At 36.4% G+C, this 23,573-nt stretch overlaps 1 protein-coding gene across 2 annotated transcripts in view; it reads right to left on the bottom strand.

The window, feature by feature from the left end:
* Positions 1 to 23,573, bottom strand: part of ca10a (carbonic anhydrase Xa) — a 387,959-nt gene that overhangs the window by 27,903 nt on the left and 336,483 nt on the right. For both annotated transcript variants that reach the window (XM_028476950.1, XM_028476951.1), the window contains one exon: positions 22,284 to 22,469. In XM_028476950.1, the coding sequence (XP_028332751.1) occupies positions 22,284 to 22,469 (186 nt within the window). The remainder of the gene's footprint in view (positions 1 to 22,283; positions 22,470 to 23,573) is intronic.

Genomic DNA, 23,573 nt, shown 5'->3' with positions numbered 1-23,573 from the left:
ATTCATTCAGATCCCAAAACCATTTAAATTGTAAAACGTTGCTTCTCATGTCAAATATTTTTAGGCCATTAATTTAGATTCATCTCGATTAATTAATTACAAAGTCTGTAATGAATGAGATAATTTTTTTCAATCAAGTCTCACCACGAAAAAATATAGAGCACGACAACTCAGATTGGTCATTATTAGAAATACTGACGTAAATAATGATAACGTGGCCAGATTAGACATATTTTTATGGCCCTCACTGTAGTGAATGTTCTACATTATTGTTTATTTTACTGTGTATTGTATAACTGTGCACCATATTTTGGGCCCTGGGTACAAACCATAACCTACTGTAAGCTATGTACACTTTATTTTTTGTCCAGAAACTATATTAGTATTCATAATAATTATTCCCAATAACGCCAAGGTTCCCTACCTTTTTTGGGTCATGACCTCATTTTGAATATGACAAATGTCGGGCGACCCAAGAGACATTTTTTTTTTTGTCTTTTTAAATTCAGTTTTTGATCATGTTTATTAACGTGCGTTACAAATACAAAGTAGCCAGGATTAGTGACAAAGTGGCAAGTACACCACCTTAGATATTTTCATAATACATTTATATTTGAGAAAGTATAGCAAACAGTTGTTTGATATATATTGTGCGTGACATGTATTTGAAAAATAACAATAATTGAAAAATAAATTAAAATAGAATTTCAATTCGTTTTTAACTACATTTTTTCTTTTCTTTTATCAAATTACTAGACATTTCAGATGACCGCAAGTTTGAAAAACCCTGCAATAACCATATCCCATGCTTGTTATCTATCTATAAAGCAGCAAAGGTCTGTGTGTGTGTGTGTGTGTATGTATTTCTCCCCATCGCGGTATGAGTTCGCCCTGAAACTTTTCTCAACAGCTTTCAAAAACCACAAGTGTGTGCATCTGTGATTTGATGAGTCACACACACACACGCACGCACACGCACGCACGCACGCACGCACACACACACACACACACACACACACACACACACACACACACACACACACACACACACACACACACACACACACAGTATTTGCAAATACAAATACAAATATACGAAATGAGTAAAATAAAAAACTAAATATTTATACAAAAACACACAAAAATGACAACAAAAAAATATATCATATCATATATTATATATTACAGAAAAATACATCAAACAACAAAAATATGCAAATGACTCAAAATACACAAAACTAAATATTTATACAAAAAATTCAGAAAATGCACAAAAACACAACAGAAAGATACAAAAATACACATAATGACTCCAAAAAAAACATACATTACAGAAAAATACACCAAACAAAAAAAGTATAAAAATGAGACATTAACATGTTCATGTCTCATAGAATTAAACCAGATAAACCACACACACTATTTTACTTTACACCCACAAATAAATGTACATCTCTATGTACATCCAACCTTCAAACACAAACTCATTTGGACATAATTGACAACTCTACTTAAGCTCCTCCCACTATATGAATACATACTTCTGACGAACACTGTACTAGTATAGAATGATTACAATCATGGGGACACTCAGGCCACATGGCCATTTTCATTCCAATCTAAAAATATTGAAAATGCATTTTGTACATATATATAAAACAGATTTCTGAGTCAGTACCTTTTACCCCCCCAGGCTGACGCCCATGACACCCAGAATAAATCCCTAAGCACAGCCTGTCCAATAGTAAGTACCAGCACTGATATTACCATTGGACCACCTGTGATTTCTAAGCACTGTGCCATGTCACACTGGTGTAAGCTCATCAGGTTCACCGTATGAAACCATCCAATTTCACTGGCCACGTCCCAGGATGTGTTCTCTGTTCTTACTGCAATTATGTTGCTATAGATTCCTTAACATTTGGAGGCACAGTAATTGAAAAGTGCTTCATGTCAGTACAGCTGCACTGTGTTGTAAATTGTTGTAAAAGTTTTGCCGTGGCTCAAAGGGATTTGAAAACCACTGGACTAGTTAATAGGATAGCAGCACTTTTCTGTTTCTGCCTTTTTCCCACAGACACTGGATCCTTTACTGGATCCTATACACAACATGATGAATATTTAATCTATCAAAAACATACAGCATGATATTAATAAGAGAAATACAAAGTTTAGCAAACACTCAATTAACAACCACCTAAAACATTCATGAAAGGGAGAGAAAAACAACTTGAAAACTGATATTTTAGTATAAAAACACAGTAAAACAAGATATCTTTAAGACTAAGACGGTTACAAAGTAACTAAACCACCAAACTACTTTTATATACATGTTGAAAACAATTGTATTTGGTATAAAGTTGTGTAGTTGATCGGCTCTAGTCCAACTCTTCATATTTAAGTCAAAATGTTAAAGTGACAGCTCTCTATGGATTGAAATCTAGTTACTATATTATTATCATTTTTTCTATTGGCTGAGAATGTTGGTTTGTGACATTTTGGTGTCTTCCTCTCACATCTAGCCCCGCCCCCTCCTATGAAAACTATCACCTGTGGACTGTAATCTGTGGGTGTGGTTGAACTGAATGAATAGAGAGCTATAGTGAGTATTGAGTAGCTAGTTAGCATAGCATAGATTGTTCTTTGTAGATTTTATAGTATAGACTGGGCGTGCCCTAACTGCTCCTGGAGCCCCGCCCATAATAAGGCTTTTTTTTTTCACTTCCAGCCTAGACGCACGTCAGCTAAAAATGTATGTTTATGAGGTTTAAATCCGTGAGCACGTCTTATAACTGCAGCGTGAATGTGGTTTGATCTAAAACGCGTTGATCGCGATCGTGGAGGCCTTTTGTGTTGATTACATTCATGTGTCACAGACTTCATAAATGAATGAGAACGGCACGGTCACGTACAGCAGAATTTAGCCTTTTTATTTCTTTCTCTCTTTTAATAAAATATTGAATGTCCACAAGTTTCACAGCGTCTTTGCACAGTTACACTAAGACTATGAAAGGATGATTCTGCATGAAAAACAGACTTTCAACTTCTATTATTATCAAATTGCATATTATTTTGAACAAAATTAAAAGCAAAAGTTATTTTTGACCCTATTTCCATAAACTGTACAACTTTTTTTTCCTCTAAAAACAAGTTATTTGTCAGAAAAATGTAATTTCTCTCTTAGAACTTTGACTTTTGACTTTAAAAAGTAGATTTTTTAATGTTTTTCACTCAGAATGAAATGTATTGTTATTTAATGCTGATATTCAGTTTGTTTTGAATGGATGTTTATATTTGTTGTTATGATCCAAAGTGAGCAGATCTTTATTTCCTTAAGTGATGTGAAAACATAATGCAGCATACACTAGTGTGTAAACTTTAACTGTACATTAGGATACTAGACAGGTAGTGTTTGTTCAAACAATAATATTGTTAAAGTAGATTCATTATAAATGATCCTGTGTTTACAGAAATACTTTTTACTTTTAAAAGTACTTTTAAGTACATTTCAGAACCTGTACTTTTTACTTTTACTTTACTTACTTACTTTTACTCAAGTAAGGAATCTGGTACTTTTGCCATAGTGACTAATGCATCACATGAACTGGCCAATACTATACAAGTATTTAATAATAATGTAATACTTGTAATAGTATAAATGTTAAAATGTACAGCCTCTCTATAGCTTTCCTCCGTCTCTCCTCCTTCCTGTAGATTAACTGGATGAATAAAAGGAGGAATGAACATGATACACATCCATTAGCCCACTTTTCTTTTTATGAAAGTTTATGAAAGCCACAGATTTCTATACATGTGATTTGTTGTGCTCATAAATTCCACACTGTATCTGTAATCAAATATAATTCCCAAACTGCATGGATTTCCTCACTTAGTCTTAATCCTTCATCTGTTTCCATGGGAACAAAGCGTGACTAAATTCTAATCAAACATCTTACAACATGGTGCACAATGCTGCAGCGTTGCACGTGATAATTGGAGAAATAGCAGAAACATCCCTAAAAGATGTGTGTGACCAGCGCTGTATTAGCAGGATGGGATTTAGAAGGAGACTCCTGGGAACGATGGGGCTTAAAACGTTGGGAACAGCTTCCTGTGGAAAATCCTTCTTGTACACTTGAAAAGATTTGAATGAAATGTCGCTGAAACCTGTTCATAGTGAGTAACGGCTCATCGTTGAGCTGACACGGGATAGCTGTGGTGAATTCATCCAAATATTTAGAATAAAACCTTCATCGTCACAATATAATCATAATCAGCTGCACCAGTCTCTCCTGTGTGGACACGTTAAGAATCTGTTGAAAAGAAAAGCTTTAATTAACTGGGTTTTAAATAGTTTTTATCCTTTTATGATGTTGCTCCTATAATATATATATATACACATGTTTTATTATTCTATTATGATGTTACACTTGTATTCATTTCTCCACAGCTCTGTACAGCACATTTATCTGCAAAATTAAATAAATTACTTACTTAATTATTCATTGTTTACACTTCTATGACAATAATAATAATAATACATTCACTTCAAAGCATCTATGAAAATACAATATACCAAACGTTGTGTAAACCAGGGGTTCTCAACCTTAGGGTTAGCCTTCAACAAACTAATATTTTCTGAACAATTTTTGCTTATTTTTTACCTTTTTTTAAAACAACACCAAACTTGTCATATTTTAAACTATTTTCATCACTTTTCTTGCCATATTCTCATTTCAATGTCTTTTCACCACATTTTTTCCACTTTCTAGCACTAGCATGACCAGAGTGGTGTCATTTGACACCTATACCTATAAAGTCCAAGCTGGTGTCAGATGGCGGGTGTGAACAACTCAGCTTGTGACCATTGTTATGTTACTGAGGCCACTACTCCCCCCTCAGCTAGGGTGGGGGGGGTGGCTAGGTAGGTTCCAGGACACAAAGACCTTTTGTATTCTCCTTTGTGTTTCCCATACAGCAGCTACATAGAGGTTGCAACTTATATTTCAACTTTTGCAACAGAAAGTAGTAAGTAGTAATAGTGAGACGGCAACAGTTTGTTTGCATTCTTGGTGAAATTTATTTATTAGAGATTTTGTGAACAATTTTGGCACTGCCACACCTCCTTTATGCATTTGCCACATGCAAACTTGTCACAATACATACAACGCTTGGTGGCACGGTTTTTCCTGCAGCAACACTTCACCTGGCACAATGCCCTTTTCCCCACATCAGGTGTGGGTGGTTGTTGCTGAAGGTTTTGCTCATTCACCTCCTTGGCTGCCATATGAGACCGGGCAAGCTCATTTGCAAGCTCCAGCAAGAAGTCCACCCTTCTCTCCTTGACCCCAGTGCATGCCTGATAAAGCACATGTGCGTTCAGCGCTGCAATGTCAATCATGTTGTAAAACACAGCGACTGGCTAACGCCGTGTTCCTGAACGCACAGTGTACTTTCGAACCATCTGGTCCATGACATCCACACCGCATTTCATGCTGTTGTAGTCGGTGACTGTGTTCGGCTTTTTTTTCCGAGTAGCCTCAGTCTCCACCACGCTGTGCACGCTACTGAGGAGGCAGACAGTCTTCTTTCGTTTGGGCACATAAACAGTCAGTGTGGCACCAGAGGTTGAAAACACTTGTGTGCTGAATTCCTCACGGGCCAAATTCTTTTTAGCTGAATCTGGAAGCTCCCGGCGAATCTTATTGACTGTGCCAAGGAGGGTGGTCTTCCGGCTGTGCAGTCGACGTGCTAGTGACAATGAAGTGAAAAAATTGTCGGTTGTAACAGTTCTTCCTTTGTCCATAAACGGTTCCATAAGCTTCATCACCACATTTTCAGACAATCTCTCCCCAGGTGGACGACTGGGATCTTCGCCAAGATATGGGATGATTTTGCACATATACTTGGATTTAAGGTCACATGCCACCCAGAACTTGATACCAAACTTGTCCGGCTTCGTTGCAATGTATTGCAAGAAACAGCAGCGAGTCTTAGTTGGAAAAAGTTGCTCATCTATGGTGATGTGGTTGTACGAAGTGATGCAGTTGGCAACAAAAGACCCCCAAACGTCAGAGATTGCAACAAACCGGTCAGTCGCAACTCGTTCACCGCGTGTGTCCTTGTCGTCGAAGCGTAGATGCTGCATGATGTCCTTGAAACGGTTTCGAGCCATAATCCTGTTGATCGGGGCAGTCCCAGTTTTGCTGACCATGCGTCATGCAGCGATGGAAGGCGGACAATCCCCCACAGAAGCAGGATGGCAATGAACGCCATTAGTTCAGGTATGGCCATGAACCAGTTCTCATGTTGTGTCTGGAGTGCATGCTGGACAGTCCACTCCTGAATGGTCCGAAGCATTTCCAGAGTTATGAAGCAGAGGAAACTCTGTAAGCGACTCGTCACCTTTTTTCTGGCCAAAGCAGTTGGCTCTCCATCTGTGACGTGACCTTCAATTGGGCTGTGATGGAGAGGCCTTCCGACCTGTTCTTCACGCCACACTGTGCCGTCTTTTGCCGTCTCTGTCAGCCACTCGTGTGTCTCCAGGCGACCTCTCTTTTCTGAAGGTGGCGAATCCTCCTCATGTATAGGGTGATCATATTTTTGAGATGTGATTAATGAAACATTAAAAACACAACTGCCATAATCAGCAAACAAAAAAAAGGATGTTTAGAAAATCTTACCGGAAGAAATTTCAGAGTCAGAACTCAGCTGAAGGGATATTTCTTCTCCATCGGAGTCACAGGGGTTGGCGTCATTTAGGATCATCTCCAAAGCCTGCTGAGAGCTGTAAACTTTTGACATCCTTGCTTCTCAGTCGCCAGAGTCAGTGAAATATCTGTCCTGAGTTGGCTATTTATTCACCTTGAGGTGATAAGCCTTTTCAAACTTTCACTATGGTTCAGTACTTCCGCATTGGGTCAAAGGTCAAGAGGGATAATGTCAGCATAACTGATGGTGTAAACAGAGATTGAGATTGTTTTTCCCTGTTGAAGCATTGATTCTTTGTGCATCTTGTGCACTTTCTTCAAATTTGTAAAATAATAGCTTAATAAAATAATCATGGACCTGGTTAGTGAATGGTGGACCTCGTGAAATTACCTTTTTAAAGTGAGAACTCAAACAGTCCTTTTCACACTCGGAAATCTCACTTTACCATAAATAGCAACAATACATTTTATTTATAAGCACTTTTCAAAAACAATAAAGGTAAATAGTGAAAATACAGGAGTAGGAAACAGGAGCTTGGTTGCTTTATTACTGTTTTTCTTTTTCTAATTTTATTTATTGTGGTTTATTAATTGATCACAACACACATGGCTCATATTAATTTGGCCATTCTTATCCAATGATTCCATATAATGTTATTTGGATTAACAAACATCTACCTGGGAGAAACTGGTTTCTCAACACTGGCCATCATTTACACCAACCCCCAAAGTTTGTCACTGCCCAGCTGCACATTCCGATCGAATGGCTTTATTTACATAAGAGAGGTGGCCCCACTGAGTTGCAAATCAGTGTCATTTGGCGGCCTCTGGGCAGGGCAGCAGGAGTAAGAAAACCTTGGGCATGCTAGTGCTAGACATGTTCAGCACTTATAAACCCTTTACACCACTTTTACACCTAACTTCACATATGTTGACCCATTATTTTAACAATTTTTTTTTTTTACCAATTTAACCACATTCACCATTTGTCATGCCAATTATTTTCCAGTTTAAAATAATTGTTCCAATGTTGACACTTTAAATCATTTTTATCACTTTTTCTGAGTTTTTGGCCACTCGTACTTGTAACTTTTAACCAATCCAAAGCACATAGAATGACAAAAAAATACACAAAATGACTAAAATACACAAAATCCATAAGTACAAAATGCAGAAAGCACAAAAAAGAAATTAAACAAAACAAAAATCAAGACTCAAAATACACAAAATGATAGAAAAGTTCACAAAATGTCACATAATTACTTAAAAAATAGACAAAATGAAACCAGATGACAACAAAAACACTCAAAAGAGTCAAAATAGACAAAACAAAAACAAAAATTCTCAAATGACCAAAGAAAACATCACAGAAAACCTTTGTTCTTTCATCTGAAACTACACCAAATTCACCATATTTGAACATATTTTCATCATTTTTCTGTGGATTTTAAAATTCCATAAAATCCAAAAACAGATGAATCTGATTATTCTGGGGTTCAACAGTTAACTTCTTATGGTGAAGACGGGGTTTTATAATAAACCTGATCCTTCTGATCACTATTATTAACTGGTATTATTGTACGTGTGGTGAGGTTGATGACTGGAATCTGATGCACAAATGTATCAACCCAAAATATCACACGTGTCAAACTCAAGGCACGGGGGCCAAATCCGGCCCTATAGAGCATCCAATTTGGCCTGCAGCAGAAAGCAAAAAAACATTGTGTAAATTACCAACTAATACAGTTGTACATATTTCATCTAGATACAGTATCTCCAAATTAATACACAAATTCAATGAAACTCCATAATATTAGCAGGGCTCACATCGCCCCCCATGCTTTCATCACATGATGAAAGACATTTTTAATCTCAAATTGTTAAAAGAACTATACATATTTCCCAAATCCTGAAATTTTCTTGAAATTATTCCACAAAATGTCCCCAAATTACATGAAAATTGGCCAGAAAATCAAATAAATTGAAAGTGTAGATCCTGCAGGGACTGAAATCTGTCACTTATTGCTTTGATATTATTGATGCCGTACATTTTTTTATCATTTATTTATATGTGGAAGCGTAAACTACAGCACAGTAATGATTAAATGACTCATTTTCCTGCTTCGTATTTGGCCCCTGGACTAAAATGAGTTTGACACCCCTGCAATAGAAGCTTAAATACATTTCTTTTTTGTAAATTTGTAAATAGGGAGCAGTTATTTCATCATACTTTTACCTTTATTCATTTTTATTCTGCATGTTTTTGCAGTGAAATGGTACAAGTTTGAATATAATTTACAAAACAATTCTGATTATATTTAAATTTTGGCCTTAAGTGAAACATTCAGGGAAATGTTTTTTATCATTCTTCAATCTATTCCATATGTTTTATCAATACCATAGCAATAAAAAACAAGATTTTTTATTATATCAAAACAATATTTTCAATAAAAAACAGGAAACTTGAACAGGAAATGGACTAATTAAGCAAATTTATCCACAAGAATGTTTAAATCATACAGAATAAATGTTTAGAGCAGTCATGTGATACAGCAGATACAGATTAAATATAAAAGAGAAGGTTGTGTGTTTGGTACATTTATAGAATGAAAACTAATATCACAGAAAGAATGATGTATAGATCCAAGCTACAGCGAGTAAAGAAGTAAAAAGTAGTTTTTGTTTGAAAACCTGTGTTTTTGTGCTGAATCAGCAGATATCTGTGATCAAAAGCCTCGATGGCCTCACTTCGACACACATTTGTTGAAAACAGATGAAAGTAAAGGAGATGAATGTTTTTCCTGTGATGGATCACTGGTGCTTTATTCTTCACACTGAACTCCACTGAATCCACAACAAAGTAGCAGAAGTTGTTGTCAGAGAAAGAAATCAATCGTAAACTCACTCACAGCTGTTTTATGATAAACACATTCATTTCTCCACATTCTAATTGGAATTCCCACAATGCATTTTATGTAGGGTTTATACCATCTTTTATTTTCTAAAAAGACGTCACTTTGTCACTTTAAACACTGGAGCCATCATCTAAAGGTAGATTTTATTCCTCTTTCCTTTTGTCAAAGCAGAAGAAACCAGGAATATTTGAACAATTTAAGCCTATTTTTCTTTATTTTTACCCTTTTTCTGAAACTACACCAAACTCACCATATTTTCATCACTTTTCTTGCCATATTTTTTGCTCCTTTTAATGTATTTTTGCTACATTACTCCCATTTCTGACATTTCTACATCACATTTCAATGTCTTTTCACCACAATTTTTTCCACTTTCTAGACATATTCAGCACTTATAAACCCTTTACACCACTTTTACACCTAACTTCACTTATGTTGACCCATTATTTTAACAATTTTTCATGCTTTTTTTTTTTTTTTTTTTTTTTACCAATTTAACCACATTTACCATTTGTCATGCCAATTATTTGCCAGTTTAAAATAATTGTTCCAATGTTGACACTTTAAATCATTTTCATCACTTTTTCTGTGAGTTTTTGGCCACTCTCACTTGTAACTTTTAACCAATCCAAAGCACACAGAATGACACAAAAATACTTTATAATACAAAATGCACAAAGCAAAAAAAGAAACTAAACAAAACAAAAATCATAACACTAAATGACTCAAAATACACAAAATGATAACAAAAGTTCACAAAATGTCACATAATTACTTAAAAAATAGACAAAATTAAACCAAATGACAACATAAACACTCAGAGTCAAAATAGACAAAACAAAAACAAAAATTATCAAATGACCAAAGAAAACATCACAGAAAACCTTTGTTTTTTCATCTGAAACTACACCAAATTCACCATATTTTAACCTATTTTCATCACTTTTTCTTGCCATATTTTTGCTCCATTTAATGTATTTTTGCAACATTACTCACATTTCTGACAAATCTACATCATATTTTAATGTCTTTTCTGCACATTTTTTCCACTTTCTAGACATGTTCTGCACTTATAAACCCTTTACATTACTTTTACACCTAATGTCACATATTTTGACACTTTTAACCTCTTTTCACCATATTTCATGATTATTATTATTATTATTATTATTATTATTATTATTATTATTATTATTATTATTATTCACCATTTATCATGCCCATTATTTGCCAGTTTAGACTAATTGTTCCAATATTGACACTTTAAACCCTTTTTAACACTTTTTTCTGTGTGTTTTTGCTCACTATAATCCCATTTTACCACCTTTTCCACCACTATTTGGTCACTGTATTAATATTGTAAAAAATTCTTACATTTCAGTAACAGTTTTTGTCAAAAAGAGAGGAAATCAATCGTAAACTCACTCACAGCTGCTTTACTAAACGTTGGCAGGAATGATGAACACATTCCTTTCTCCACATTCTAATTGGAATTCCCACGATGCATTTCATGTAGGGTTTATATCGTCTTTTATTTTCTGTGCTCAAGTACAGCTGTAATCCTTTCACATTACATTTGGTGTAACAGACGCCTTTGTCACTTTAAACACTGGAGCCACATCTAAAGGTAGATTATATCCAAAGATTTTATTCCTCTTTCCTTTTGTCAAAGCAGAAGATAATTAGACGTGTGTGAAAACATCAGCTGCCAAGTGCACTGATAATATTAGGAATAATGTAGCACTTATTAAAAGGGCAAGAAGTTTGATTTTCAGATGAGACAGAGAAGCTCTTTGCTGCAGAACACACACACACACACACGCACACGCGCACGCGCACGCACAGGTTTTACACCTAAAGGGCTTCGCCTCAATGGCTAAACTAATCTAAATCTAATTCAAGCCTCTACAGCAGCTGTGACCAACTGCAAATCAGTAACGAGGCCTTAGCGCACGTGTACACACACACACACACACACACACACACACACACACACACACACACACACACACACACACACACACACACACACACGCCCGCTACCCATCGCTTCCAAGAGCAGCGTCACAATTCACTGCTCCATCATACCTTCATAGATGTATGATCTACAGATTTAACTGTATAATAATATAAAACAACAATCGAGCCTTAAAAGTGTATTAATTTAAATTATCATCTCCATCTTTATATTATCTACAGGTTTATATTCAGTGAACTTTACTCCAGACGTCAGTAGATGTTTTAATGTAGATCAACCTCTCAGTGTGTTTCACTTAATGATCTACATCTACAATGTTAGAAAGAAAACTACCGTTATAACAAAAAAAAGGTAAAGGTAAATCAACACAACATTAGTAATGATGTGAACACGTCTGTGGTGTGTGATGTTACTAATGTGTTTCAGAGAAAAGTGTTAAGGTTCATTAAAGTGTTCAGAAACAATATTCAGGTGGGCGGAGCCAGGTAGAAACCCAAGGCTTCTTTGATAAAACCTGCCAGTGACCAGGTTTAGTTCACGGACAAGGTTGCCATGGTAACATACTCAGAGTTTGAACATTACCTGCTTTATGGAACACCACTCTGCTCTGTGATGGAGAATGTTTGGTTAGGTGAAAGATATCAGGATATATTTATCCAGCTTCATAGTACAGGACCTTTATGACAAGAATAAACCCTTTGTTCTTTCCTTTGTGTCATTTGAACTTTTAATTGCAATTGATTGGTTGAAGAGACAAAATGAGTTTTAGGGATAGACACTAACAATTAACCTAAGTATGCATGAAGTAGTGTATACACACACACACACACACACACACACACACACACACACAGGTACTCAGGTATTTATCAAACAGTTTTTAATGAAAGAGACACAACTGGCTCACACTAATAAGGAAATACTGCCCTCCTCCCACAGACCGCTGCTTTTAAAAGTTTAATCTTTCTCTCTTTGTTCACGTTTCAAGGACACACAACCTTCCCTCACTCTGTAGAGATAGACGTAGAGGAAGCAACACACTATGAAACTCATTATCAAACTCTGAAGTCACAGCTCTGTTCACTGAAAAGTTTGTAGCGTCCAAACATCATTTAGCTGAACGTTATTCTTTTTATATACAGTATATATGCAAAAACATTAGCCTATATGAAAATAATGTCTTTATAAAGCAATAGATGATAATCCTTAAATGAGCTGTGATAAACACTGGGTGTTGCACATACAGAGGCTGATTCACTAAGATGTGAAATAAAGGCTAATAAACCAGGTGTGTCCCTAAATCCGTTGGTGGAGCTGTTTCCTCACCTGCTGTGGGGAATTCACTAACATTGTGGCACTAATAGGTGGTTATAGACGTGGTTGAGATTTAAATGAACTTTTTGCTCATTCAACGTGGAGAGGTGAGAGCACAGAAGCACAAAATGACATTTGAAGAAAGTTATATTGGAGGCTGGTGAACTTCTCTGTCTGGTGCAGCAACAGAAAAAAGTCCGCAGTCAGCACCATTTGAAGATGATCTACTGAGCATCATCCAGCAGGTCTGAGCTCCTGAGCAGTGCTGAGTCATCACACGCTCAGATTTCAACCAGTTCCATCACTGCGTAAATGACGCTGCTGATCCTAACATGGCGCTCCTTACCATCAACGCGACACGAGAGTTTGTCAAAACACGAAGAGGAACACAGACATCGTATGGACGTCCGGTGTTTGCACGGCAGCGTGACGTTTCTCTCCCTCACACACTCTTTACTCTGGAGCCTTTGTTCCATCTCTGCTGTGTAATGTGTCAACATTCACTGCAGCTATGATCTCTGTGTGTGTGTTTACACCTTCCTCTGAGTCGTACTATTTTTTGATGCAGAAACACACAAACGGTTCCAGATTTGATGAATTGCATTGCGTCCACTGCATTATTATTTTTTGCACTTCCTCCTGCCATTTTTTTGTGCCCTTTATGAGATCCGCCTACTTTACGTATTTATCAGAGGGAAACGCACTGTGCGCATTGTGACCCCTTATTAGCACATAGTGTGATGTTTGCACACGTTTTAATACCCATAAACCTTTAGTGAATCCGTCCCAAAGTGTGATTGTCATTGTTTTTTAAATGAATAATCATTAGAGACATGTGGACAATAGCCTGGATGTCCCTCAAAGAAACGTTCTCTTTCTTTTCTTGTAGTTCTACCGTTGAGTCGTTTGAGCGTAAAGTTGTTATCTCAGACTATAGTAAAACTCTACTAGTACATGAGTACACGTGACTAGTGAGTGTGTGTTAATTTAGTCTGGACTGGAGATTAATGCTAGTCCTGTTTTCATGTTTACTTTTTCGGAGCGATGGTCAGATGAAGTCATAGCGTTTGAGCCAATTGGTTGAAGAAAGCACCAAAGTTGTGGTCCAAAAATAAATGAAGTCACATGAAGAAAACTTGTTTTATATCCCCAGAAAGAGTAATATTTATACTATAAATTGTGATGTAGTTTGTGAGATATTGAAAGATTAAAATGAAAGAAAAAGGACACCTACCCCCCTCAGTAAACTGTCCATATCTCAAAAAGTTTTCATCTGATCTCACTAAAAATGTACAGTGTGACTATTGAAACATTAAGGAACAATTTGTAGAAATTTCTAAATGTTGGGCCATTTGTGAAATGACATAGAATGACATTAACAATCTCTCTAAACTGTATGAATTAAATCTCAACAGTTGTGGTATATTAACCACGTTTTATTGTAATCATTTAAGGTTATATACTTGTTTTAACTAAACCTGATTGTTGGTTTATTCTGATACATGCACACACGTTTTTACACTGAAGAACAAGTAGTCTCTGCTGTAAGTGTGATATACTGTGTGTGAAACATTGAAGGTGTCGTTGTCTCAGACTCGTTCTTCCTCCAGAAACAGCTGCTGGTTTTAGAAATGTCTGAATCTGAATCCAGTTCTTTGACAAACAGGGGTTTTGCCACCTACAGTTGACAAGAAACAGTTGTTCTTTCTTTTTTTGGGTAAAAAGCTAAAGCTAATTTAGACACCATATGTTGGTTTTAGATTTCTCTTAAGAGCATAGTATATGAACTCGTTTTTCCTGTGTCACGCATTGACCATGTATCTCTCCAGACAAGCCATGGTTGTTCATATGGTAATAAGTGTTATATTTATGTCACATCAGAGGAGAATCTTTCAACATCAACATCATCACAGCTACATTAAGACAAAGGGAAATCCATGACACTATCAAAAAAAAGTCTGGAATTTAATCTCTGAACTACCGACAAACTCTGAACCGCTTCCTGAAACAGTCACATGGTACAGCCGAGCAGCGAAGCTTCGCTCGTCATCATTTTAGGCTCCTCCCCCAAACGACACAGGCCTCGATATGCCCCCTCCATTACTCAACACATGTTTGGTAGCCTCGACACATCTCATAACATCACTAGTGTTTAGTAGTTTAGCGGTTTGATGCTGGAGGCCTGTACTATGGAGCTGGATTAGGATTACTAGTATTACTAGTAAAGTCTACTCATGCACTAACAAACATAAACTGAGTAGTGTGAGTAGTAGTTGAGCTAAACTATGGTGGATATCATAGTATTTCAGGGGTTTCCTCTTATTCTCTACCACGTATTGTTGCTGTGGTTGTACACGTGCACTCCACCGTGCACTGCTCTGCCATAACTGTTGTTTTCTTCCTCTGAGTAACACTACCATAAATCACCATCACTGGAATAAATCCCATAGATCTTTTTTTATTATTTCTCTTGTTGCCATGGAGAGTCTGACAATTACTACTCCACTATTCATGATTAACGTTCTTTGATTAATGTTCTTTTTGATATATAAGAGCTCCCAGTTTACCCAGTCAGAAGTTAGTAGTGAGGTTTGGCTTCAGATGTTTTTTTTAAATTCAGAATTAAAGTGCTCTGCTTCGTGTTTACATGGAAATAGTCATTCTGAATTGAGGTTTATGTGGAAAACAGGTTTATTTATCTTTATTAAATTCTGCTTTAGGTCTGGGGGTTGGGAAGGGTTCTGATTGGACGGGGGGAGAATGTGACATATTCACGTCTATTGTCAGCTCCAGGATGGAAGACCACATGAGAAGTGTTTTCACTTTTATTTTTATTGTAGTTTTGACTTTACTCTGAGCAGCAGAAGGAGATAGGAACTAATCACCGGTAAATAAAGCCCCGTAAAACTCAGGAAAACCATAATAAATAATACATATTTGCTCTATGGTAAAGATCGTAGCTCTAACATCTAGTAGAATGATAAACTAACTAACCACATAAATCTCAAAAATTTTATCAAATAAAGTCTGACCAGAAAAACAATTTGATGCAAAATGCTACACAGAGACATTTATTAACAAACAGCTGATCAATATGTGTCACTCATTAATCATCTAACATGTTGTTCTGAGTAGTAAAAGCAGTGACTCCTAAAACTAGTATTTGATACATAATAATATATATATATATATATATATATATATATATACATATATAATCTCGATATATCGCCCAGCCCTATTTCCTGAATTATAAAACAGCTTAAATAAAAACATGTGTATATGAACCACATGTGTTTATTTAATATACTTACAGTTTATATACAAGTCAACAAGTTGCATATTTACTGTTAATTTCACGTTGCTTGTCTTTAAGTTAAATATTAACATTTTATTTTATTATATATTTTATTATAATTTCTCATACTCACTCATGTGGTTCTCTGGTATTCACTAATGACTTATTAGACACATTTATTACAGACTTTACATTATTTAACACTTCATATACAGTGTATATTTGTGGAGCTTGTGATTGGATGATTTTTCATGGTGACTTACGTGGTTCCTTCTGCTGTGGTAGACGTTAAAATATCAGTTATTAATCTAACAGAACGTGTAACTGTGTCACATCCTGATGGTCTTTATGAAGATAAACTCTATCTTATATTTTACAACGTATTTACACCAGTTCTTTGTTTTTTTCACCAGAATGTTTTCATTCATCATCTCTGTTCTGTTATTTCCAGGTTTGTTGCCGCTGTCAGCACTAATCTCGTGAGAACTGTCACTCAGGTCACTTCAGGTGGAAGTTCTTTCGATTATTATTACATTAAAATACAGGATATTTATGGGAAAATACTAATACGGGAAGATGGCGGGAAAGAGGGTTAAAATACGGGAGATTCCCGGTCTTGACAGGTATGGTCCATCCACTCTTTTCATTATATCCATGTTTTTTAAGGCTCTTAATAAATAAATAGTCTCATTTACTTCCGCTTTAAAGGGGACATATCATGTTAAATCTACTTTTTTAGCCCTTAAATGCATTTTGATGTATATTTAGTGCTTAGAAGTACAGAAAAAATCAAATTTGTCTCTTCAGGTGCTCCGTTGATATCTTTATATTCTGTTTTGCTCATATTTTTCAATCTTTTTCAATTTTTCTATTCTCTATTACGTTTTTTGAACTTTTACGTCACAGTATTTGCAGCAGAACTGCCAAATTAGTACATCAACTCCAGGTCCAACACTTCGAGCAATCCGCCATTTTTATTTCTGGCTTTTATTTTGTAGTCCAAGCTCAAGGATGCAGAAGTTACGAGAGGATAAGTCTAAATGTTGGGTTGTTGGATGTAGTAACCCACACGCTTCATTACAACGTCTCCCAGCATCAGAACCTTTTCAAAGTGTCTGGTTGAGTTTTATTTTTTATAGAAATGTACCACATCTGTGGGTAAGGTCATTTTAGTGTGTGTGAAGCACTTCAATGATGACTGCTTCATCAACCTCCACCAGTATAAAGAAGGATTTACAGAAAGACTTTGTCTGATTGAGGGTTCAATTCCTTCTATCTTTGGAGACGATGAACAGAGCACTTCGGTAAACTGTAAATAACGCTAAAAAGTGTGATGATAAGACGTCCCTGTCATTGTGTTGTTAGCATTAGCAGTTGCACCGTCTTCATATGTTAGCGCTGTGTGCTCGTTTTAGATCCTTGATGATATGGCCTACGTGATTTAATTTAAGTCTAAAGTTTTCATTAGTCATTTCATTTTGATGTTTTTGTCTTTGAAAAGACTGTATTAAAATGCATTTCGTGACGTTAGCTTGGCGCTAGCGTTAGCTCGGTGCTTGTGTTAGCTCACTTGTTAGGGTTCTGCAGGTTCATCATCTTCATTTTCATCTCGCTCCACTGGGTCAGACTCTGGCTGGAACATGTAAGGCTGGATGGACAAGTCTAACGTTGTTGACATTTTATAAATAACGTCTGAATAAAAAGTTTATGCACCGCTACATAGCCGTATCTCTTCTATCAAACTACAAAAATGGCCGAACAGGGTGGAGTCGAACCGAGTGTCACCTGAAGAGGGGGCGGGGTATGAAGTGTCTCATTTGCATTTAAAGAGACCGCACCAAAACGAGTTGCTCTCAGAAGCACATCAGAAAAGGCGTAGAAAAGGGGTGGAGCTATAATAATGAGGAATTCAGACCCAAGCATTGCAGTTCTGCTTTATATAGACCATAACTGTATGATTTATATGTAAAAAGGAAGGATTTAAAACCATGATATGTCCACTTTAAGTTCATTCCGGTCATTCTACACATGCACGACTTGCCGCAATGATGCTCTGGTGACGACATAATCCAAGATGTCTGCCTGGAATAGAGCCGAGGCAGACATCTTGGATTATGTCGTCACCAGAGCGTCATTGCAGCAAGTCGTGCATGTGCAGAACGACCGGAATTAACGTTTACAAGATAGAGGAACTATTTAACACTAAATTAAAATCAGAATAAACCAACCACCGAATTCGGACTTAAGTTGAATTCGGAATTACATTTGCATTCGGAATTAAGTGTTCACAAGGTCAATTTAAATAGGATTTAACTTATAATTTTAGCTCCCATGTAAAAGTGTTCATTGTCACATCCAGAGAAAAGCAACTAAATGCTTAACTATCTTAAATAATTTCATATATAGCCTGTATATTAGTATTTTGTCATGTCTTACATTGCATGAAGTCAATCCCTTCATATATTCAGTGTCTTCTAAAACATTGGAGTTAGAATTATTACATGTGTTTGTTTTGTGCACTCTGTAGTGAAAGAGTAGAAAAGTCCAGTAAATAGAAGTTGGAGAATAGTGAGTTACCAAGGGTTTCCAACCCTACCATAAATTACAGTATCAATAAGATGTAGATTGTACATAAATATATGAATTTTAATGGTAATGAAAATGTATTTTGTTACTCTATAAAAGCACCACTTTGTTTTAGCAATGCTTCAGAAACATAGCTGAGTGAAGACACCATTTTAATCCAAAATGATCTTTTTCACACCTTGCAGTTTATAGCCGATTATTACTTGCATTACTTGAAATATTTGATTTTTTGATAAAAATTCAAGTAGAATTGTTTCCCCAGCTAATCTTGTGTGTAAGTTATTGGAGGATTACTGTAATATATACTATATATATATACGTTACATAAATAATCATGCTAACACCTAACTAGTTACAATACACACAACCATGTAAAACCAATTGCTATCACTGTACCACTACATAATGTGGAGTCACACACATTTCTAGCCCTACTTGTGATATTCGTTCCACTAAAACAGTTTAATATCACATTCCTCCTCATCATTTAAACTCCACACAAACACAGTGAAGCCTGTGATTAAATCTAAAAACCAAAAGGCAGCTTTTATAAACCGTGAATCCTTGTTTTCTCAGAGTTTGAATATCAGCTCTCACACAGGGAGGATAAATGATCATCATTTTTGATCATAAATGTGCCTGTTACAGCTGCAATTATTTTGTTGCTACATAAATTGGTTGTTCAGATAATGACGCCAACAAAAAGCTGTGGAATGAGTGACTCATTTATTTCAACACTCAGAACCTCTGGAGAAAATTGTTTCACCCATTAAAAAAAGTGAAATGTCACACATCACTATGGGCCACGAGTACTTTGTCCGATTGATGAATGATTGAGTGATAACACACATTTAAAATAATCTCATGTTGTAAATAAGGGGAAAGAAACAGTATTTAGTGCATTCTGAATAGATTTATTTCTGATGTGGGACCAACACAGATCTTCGTATTTTCAGTTCATGTTTTATTCATTTCCATCATCATTTTGAGTGTTTTTGGTGTCATTTTGAGTATTTTGTTGTTGTCTGTCTGTTCCTTTTTATTTTCAGCATATTTTTCTCTTGTTTTGTGTGTTTTTGGTAATATTAAAATTTTCTCAATATGTGTGTGTGTGTGTTTTGTTGGTGTTGTTTGGTTGTTCCTTATGTCGTTTTGTATGTTTCTCTGTTATTTTTGTGTGTATTTTGTAGTAATCTTGTGTGTCTTTGTTGTCATGTTGTGTGTTGCTGGTAACAGTAAGTCTTTTTCTATCTTAGTGTTTGTGTATTTTTAGTGTAATTGTGTATATTTTGTTGTTGTTTGTTCTTTTCATTATTCAGTATGTTTTTCTCTCTTTTTGTTGTCGTTTTGTGGTAATATTTAGTGTGATTATCATTTTAAACTAAAGATAAACATTATAAAACCCCATATTTTCAATGCTTTTATTTGTTAACTTTCCTCTCTCTGTCACTCTCAAGTACCCCCTGTAGAGCCATTGCGTACCCCTAGGGGGACATGTGCCACCATTTGAGAAACCCTGCTGTATACAACAGTAAACATGATGAGCAGCTTCATGTGATGCTACCTGACCCGGCCTGGTGAAGTTCAGACAAAGATTTACAACTCTAGCATCTGTTCATCCCAGTTACGTTCTGGGCGGGGCAATCCTGAAATGTGGGCGTTTCCAGACAGAACTAACCATATGTCAGCTTGCTCTGCCACCAAATCTTTGTATTGCAGCAAATTAGTAAAAAACATCCTTCACTTTGGTATAAAAGCATGAAATTTGCCACAAATACTCTCTAAGATCCACTATTTTGGAAAAAGGCGTCGGCCACTCCAAAATTCAATATGGCGGCCATTTTTCTAGATGGCTGTTATTGCTGTTCAATGGTTATTATATAAACAACAAATGCTCCGATCCGACCAAAAGAGGTGTCAGCGGAAAGGTTTGGTCCTCCCGAGTCTGAATATGTGCATCACTCCTAAGCAGCGTTAGAACTACGTCCACTAGAGGCGAAACACTCAAATGCCTCCCATTGACCAAGGTTACCTTGGTGCAGGAAAACACCAAACTCCTGTGGCCTCCTTCATGCGTAATTCGGCCTCTAGTTAAAAAGCACATATTTGGACTCAGGAGGACCAGACCTTTCCACTGACACCTTGTTTGGCTCGATCCGAGCATTTTCTGTTTATATAATAACTATTGAATAGCAATGAAATCTTGAAAAATGGCCCCATACTGAATTTTTCAGTGTCCAACACCTTTTTCCAAAATAGTGGCCCTTAGTATCTGTGCCAAATGTTATGCTTTTATACCAAAGTGAACGATTCTCATTAAATATGCATTTAATCTGCTGCACTATTGCTTTTTTTCACTCATCAGGACGTAAACGTGTGTTTCTGCTCAGCCAAACCAGAAACATCTGACTTTGTTTATTATTCTGTTCAAATAGTGCAGCTTTAGTTGATTATTGGTGAAATTACAAAACACATGATCTCATTGTTTATGTGTCACTGAGAGAAAAATGCAGCCCATTTTGTTTGGTTGTTCAATACAAATGTTCTTAATATTTGGTTTGCTACATTACACTTGTTGTAAAAGTAGAATTACAGATGGCTGATGTTATTGGCAGATACTTGCCATTAAAGATCATTTTGGTGGACATTGGTATTGGTTTTTTCATTGCTTTGTGTTATTGAATATACTTTGTTTATGGTGTTTCAAAGCTAATGAGAGGTGGAAAACTCGAAAAACTAAAGGTTGTTTGGGTTTTTACAGCTTTGTGTGATAAATACTGCTCTGTAAATGTTTTCAGTTGGTAAATAGTGTTTATGATGTATTTTGGTCATTTTACGCAGTAATATACATCGTTGTTAACTGTTTCATACATGTTTAATTAGCAACAAAGCGCTAAGCTAATGTGTATTTTTTTTCAGTCAGATGTCAGAGCATGAATAAGCACATTATTTATGGTGGGAGTTATTGGATTATTGGTGGTTAATTTAATAAAAGCATACACACTAGTTATGTCATTCAACTTGCACCACATGTAAAAACTATTTAACAATATTTGTGCTCGATCCATGTATGATTGAATAAATAATGTAGTTTATTGATCTTAGTCCGACTCGTCACATTCTAGTTAGTGTATTGTAATGTATTGGTTTTAGTTGTAAAATATCAGTGACTGACTCTATGGGTTAAATGATTAGATCAGTGACATCACTAACCGTCACTGTTGGCCCCGCCCCTCCTTTAAAAGATAGGAGGAAATGGTTTCCTCAGTGAGCATTGATTGACAGCTCCATGTGGAACTGTGCAGCGCTGTGGGGGCGGGGCTGCTGTGACTGGGTGTGTCTTAACTACTAGGAGTGACGCCCATAATCTAGGCATTTTAAAACCTGGGGGTGTTCGAACACTTCCTAAATCTAGTGTTGGACAGTATCGCTACATCACATATAGGCAAAAAGCTAAAATGCATTGACACCCCAACACTGACCTCTCCAGAGAAGGCCTGTCCGTTCAGCAGGTGTTCGGATCCCTGACCGTCCTCACTGCCAAAGTGTAGCCGGATCTCCTCCAGACGATGGCTGTACGTCATTGGACCACCAGAGATGTTGACCAGATGCTCTTTGTCCAGTCGCAGAGACACGTGGCGCCCCGTGTTGTACATGGTCCCTCCCACCTGAAGACAAACAGGATGTAATGCTGATTACATGATTCTTCAGAGGTTCTATCGGACAATGGTTCTCAACCTTTTTCAGGGGGCCTTTTGGGGTCCATCCATAAAGTAGGTAAAATGATGGTCCATTGTTCTATGAATCTGTGATAACCACAATTATTTATTCATCTGAATAATATCCACTGTTATCCAGGAACGTTTATTATTACTATTATTATTATAGTCATCTTAAAGATGGAAATACTGGTTTTAATCACAAATAAAATGAGTTCAAAGTGATCAAAAATGGTGGAAAAGGTGGTGAAATGGGAAAAGTGACAATAATGGGTCAACATATGTGACATCAGGTGGAAAAATGGTGGAAAGGGTTTATAAGTGGTGAACATGTCTTGAAAGTGGGAAAAAATGTGCAGACAAAACTTTCAAATTTGACGAAGACGTGTCAGAAAAGGGAGAAATGTAGAAAAATGCATTAAAAGGAGCAAAAATATGGCAAGAAAAAATGACATATTTGGTGTAGTTGCAGAAAAAGGGTAAAAAAAAGGCATCTAGCGACCCCCTCCCAGTGTCTCGCGACCCCAAGGTTGAGAACCCCTGATGTCGGACACAGTGTGGACACCTAAAGAGCATCACTGTTTCAACCCAGATCGGCTTTAAATGTATTCATAAAAAAAAGAAATAGCCTGCCATGAGGAGAGAGATTGTTGTCGCCATGGTTACCCCTTCATCTTAGCCCTCTCACATTAATATTTACATTAGTAATGCAGATCAGGAGATAGCTTTTGATCTCATTCATCATTGTGCTCCATCCCATCAGTTCTTTTTCCTTTTTCTTTTCCAGTCCAGGCAGTTTATGGGAACGTTCAGGATGAAGTCATTAGAGATGTGTTAAATAACAACCATTTATCACCTAGGGTTGAGTCTAACCTTTAAATATCACATTTCTGTGCAAAGATGGGTCCCCTGGCAGATTAAAAACCAAACAAAGTACAGTTTTATATCATAAAAACATGGCTGTGAATCTGTACTCGACATGTTGATGCACAGGATCATCAGTTTTATTTCCAACAGATGAATTAAAACTATCACCACAGTGACGTTTACAAC

Source organism: Gouania willdenowi, chromosome 19 (genome assembly GCF_900634775.1).
Source record: "Gouania willdenowi chromosome 19, fGouWil2.1, whole genome shotgun sequence".
NCBI classification, from domain to species: Eukaryota; Metazoa; Chordata; class Actinopteri; order Blenniiformes; family Gobiesocidae; genus Gouania; species Gouania willdenowi.
This window is presented reverse-complemented; position numbering and strand designations above follow the sequence as displayed.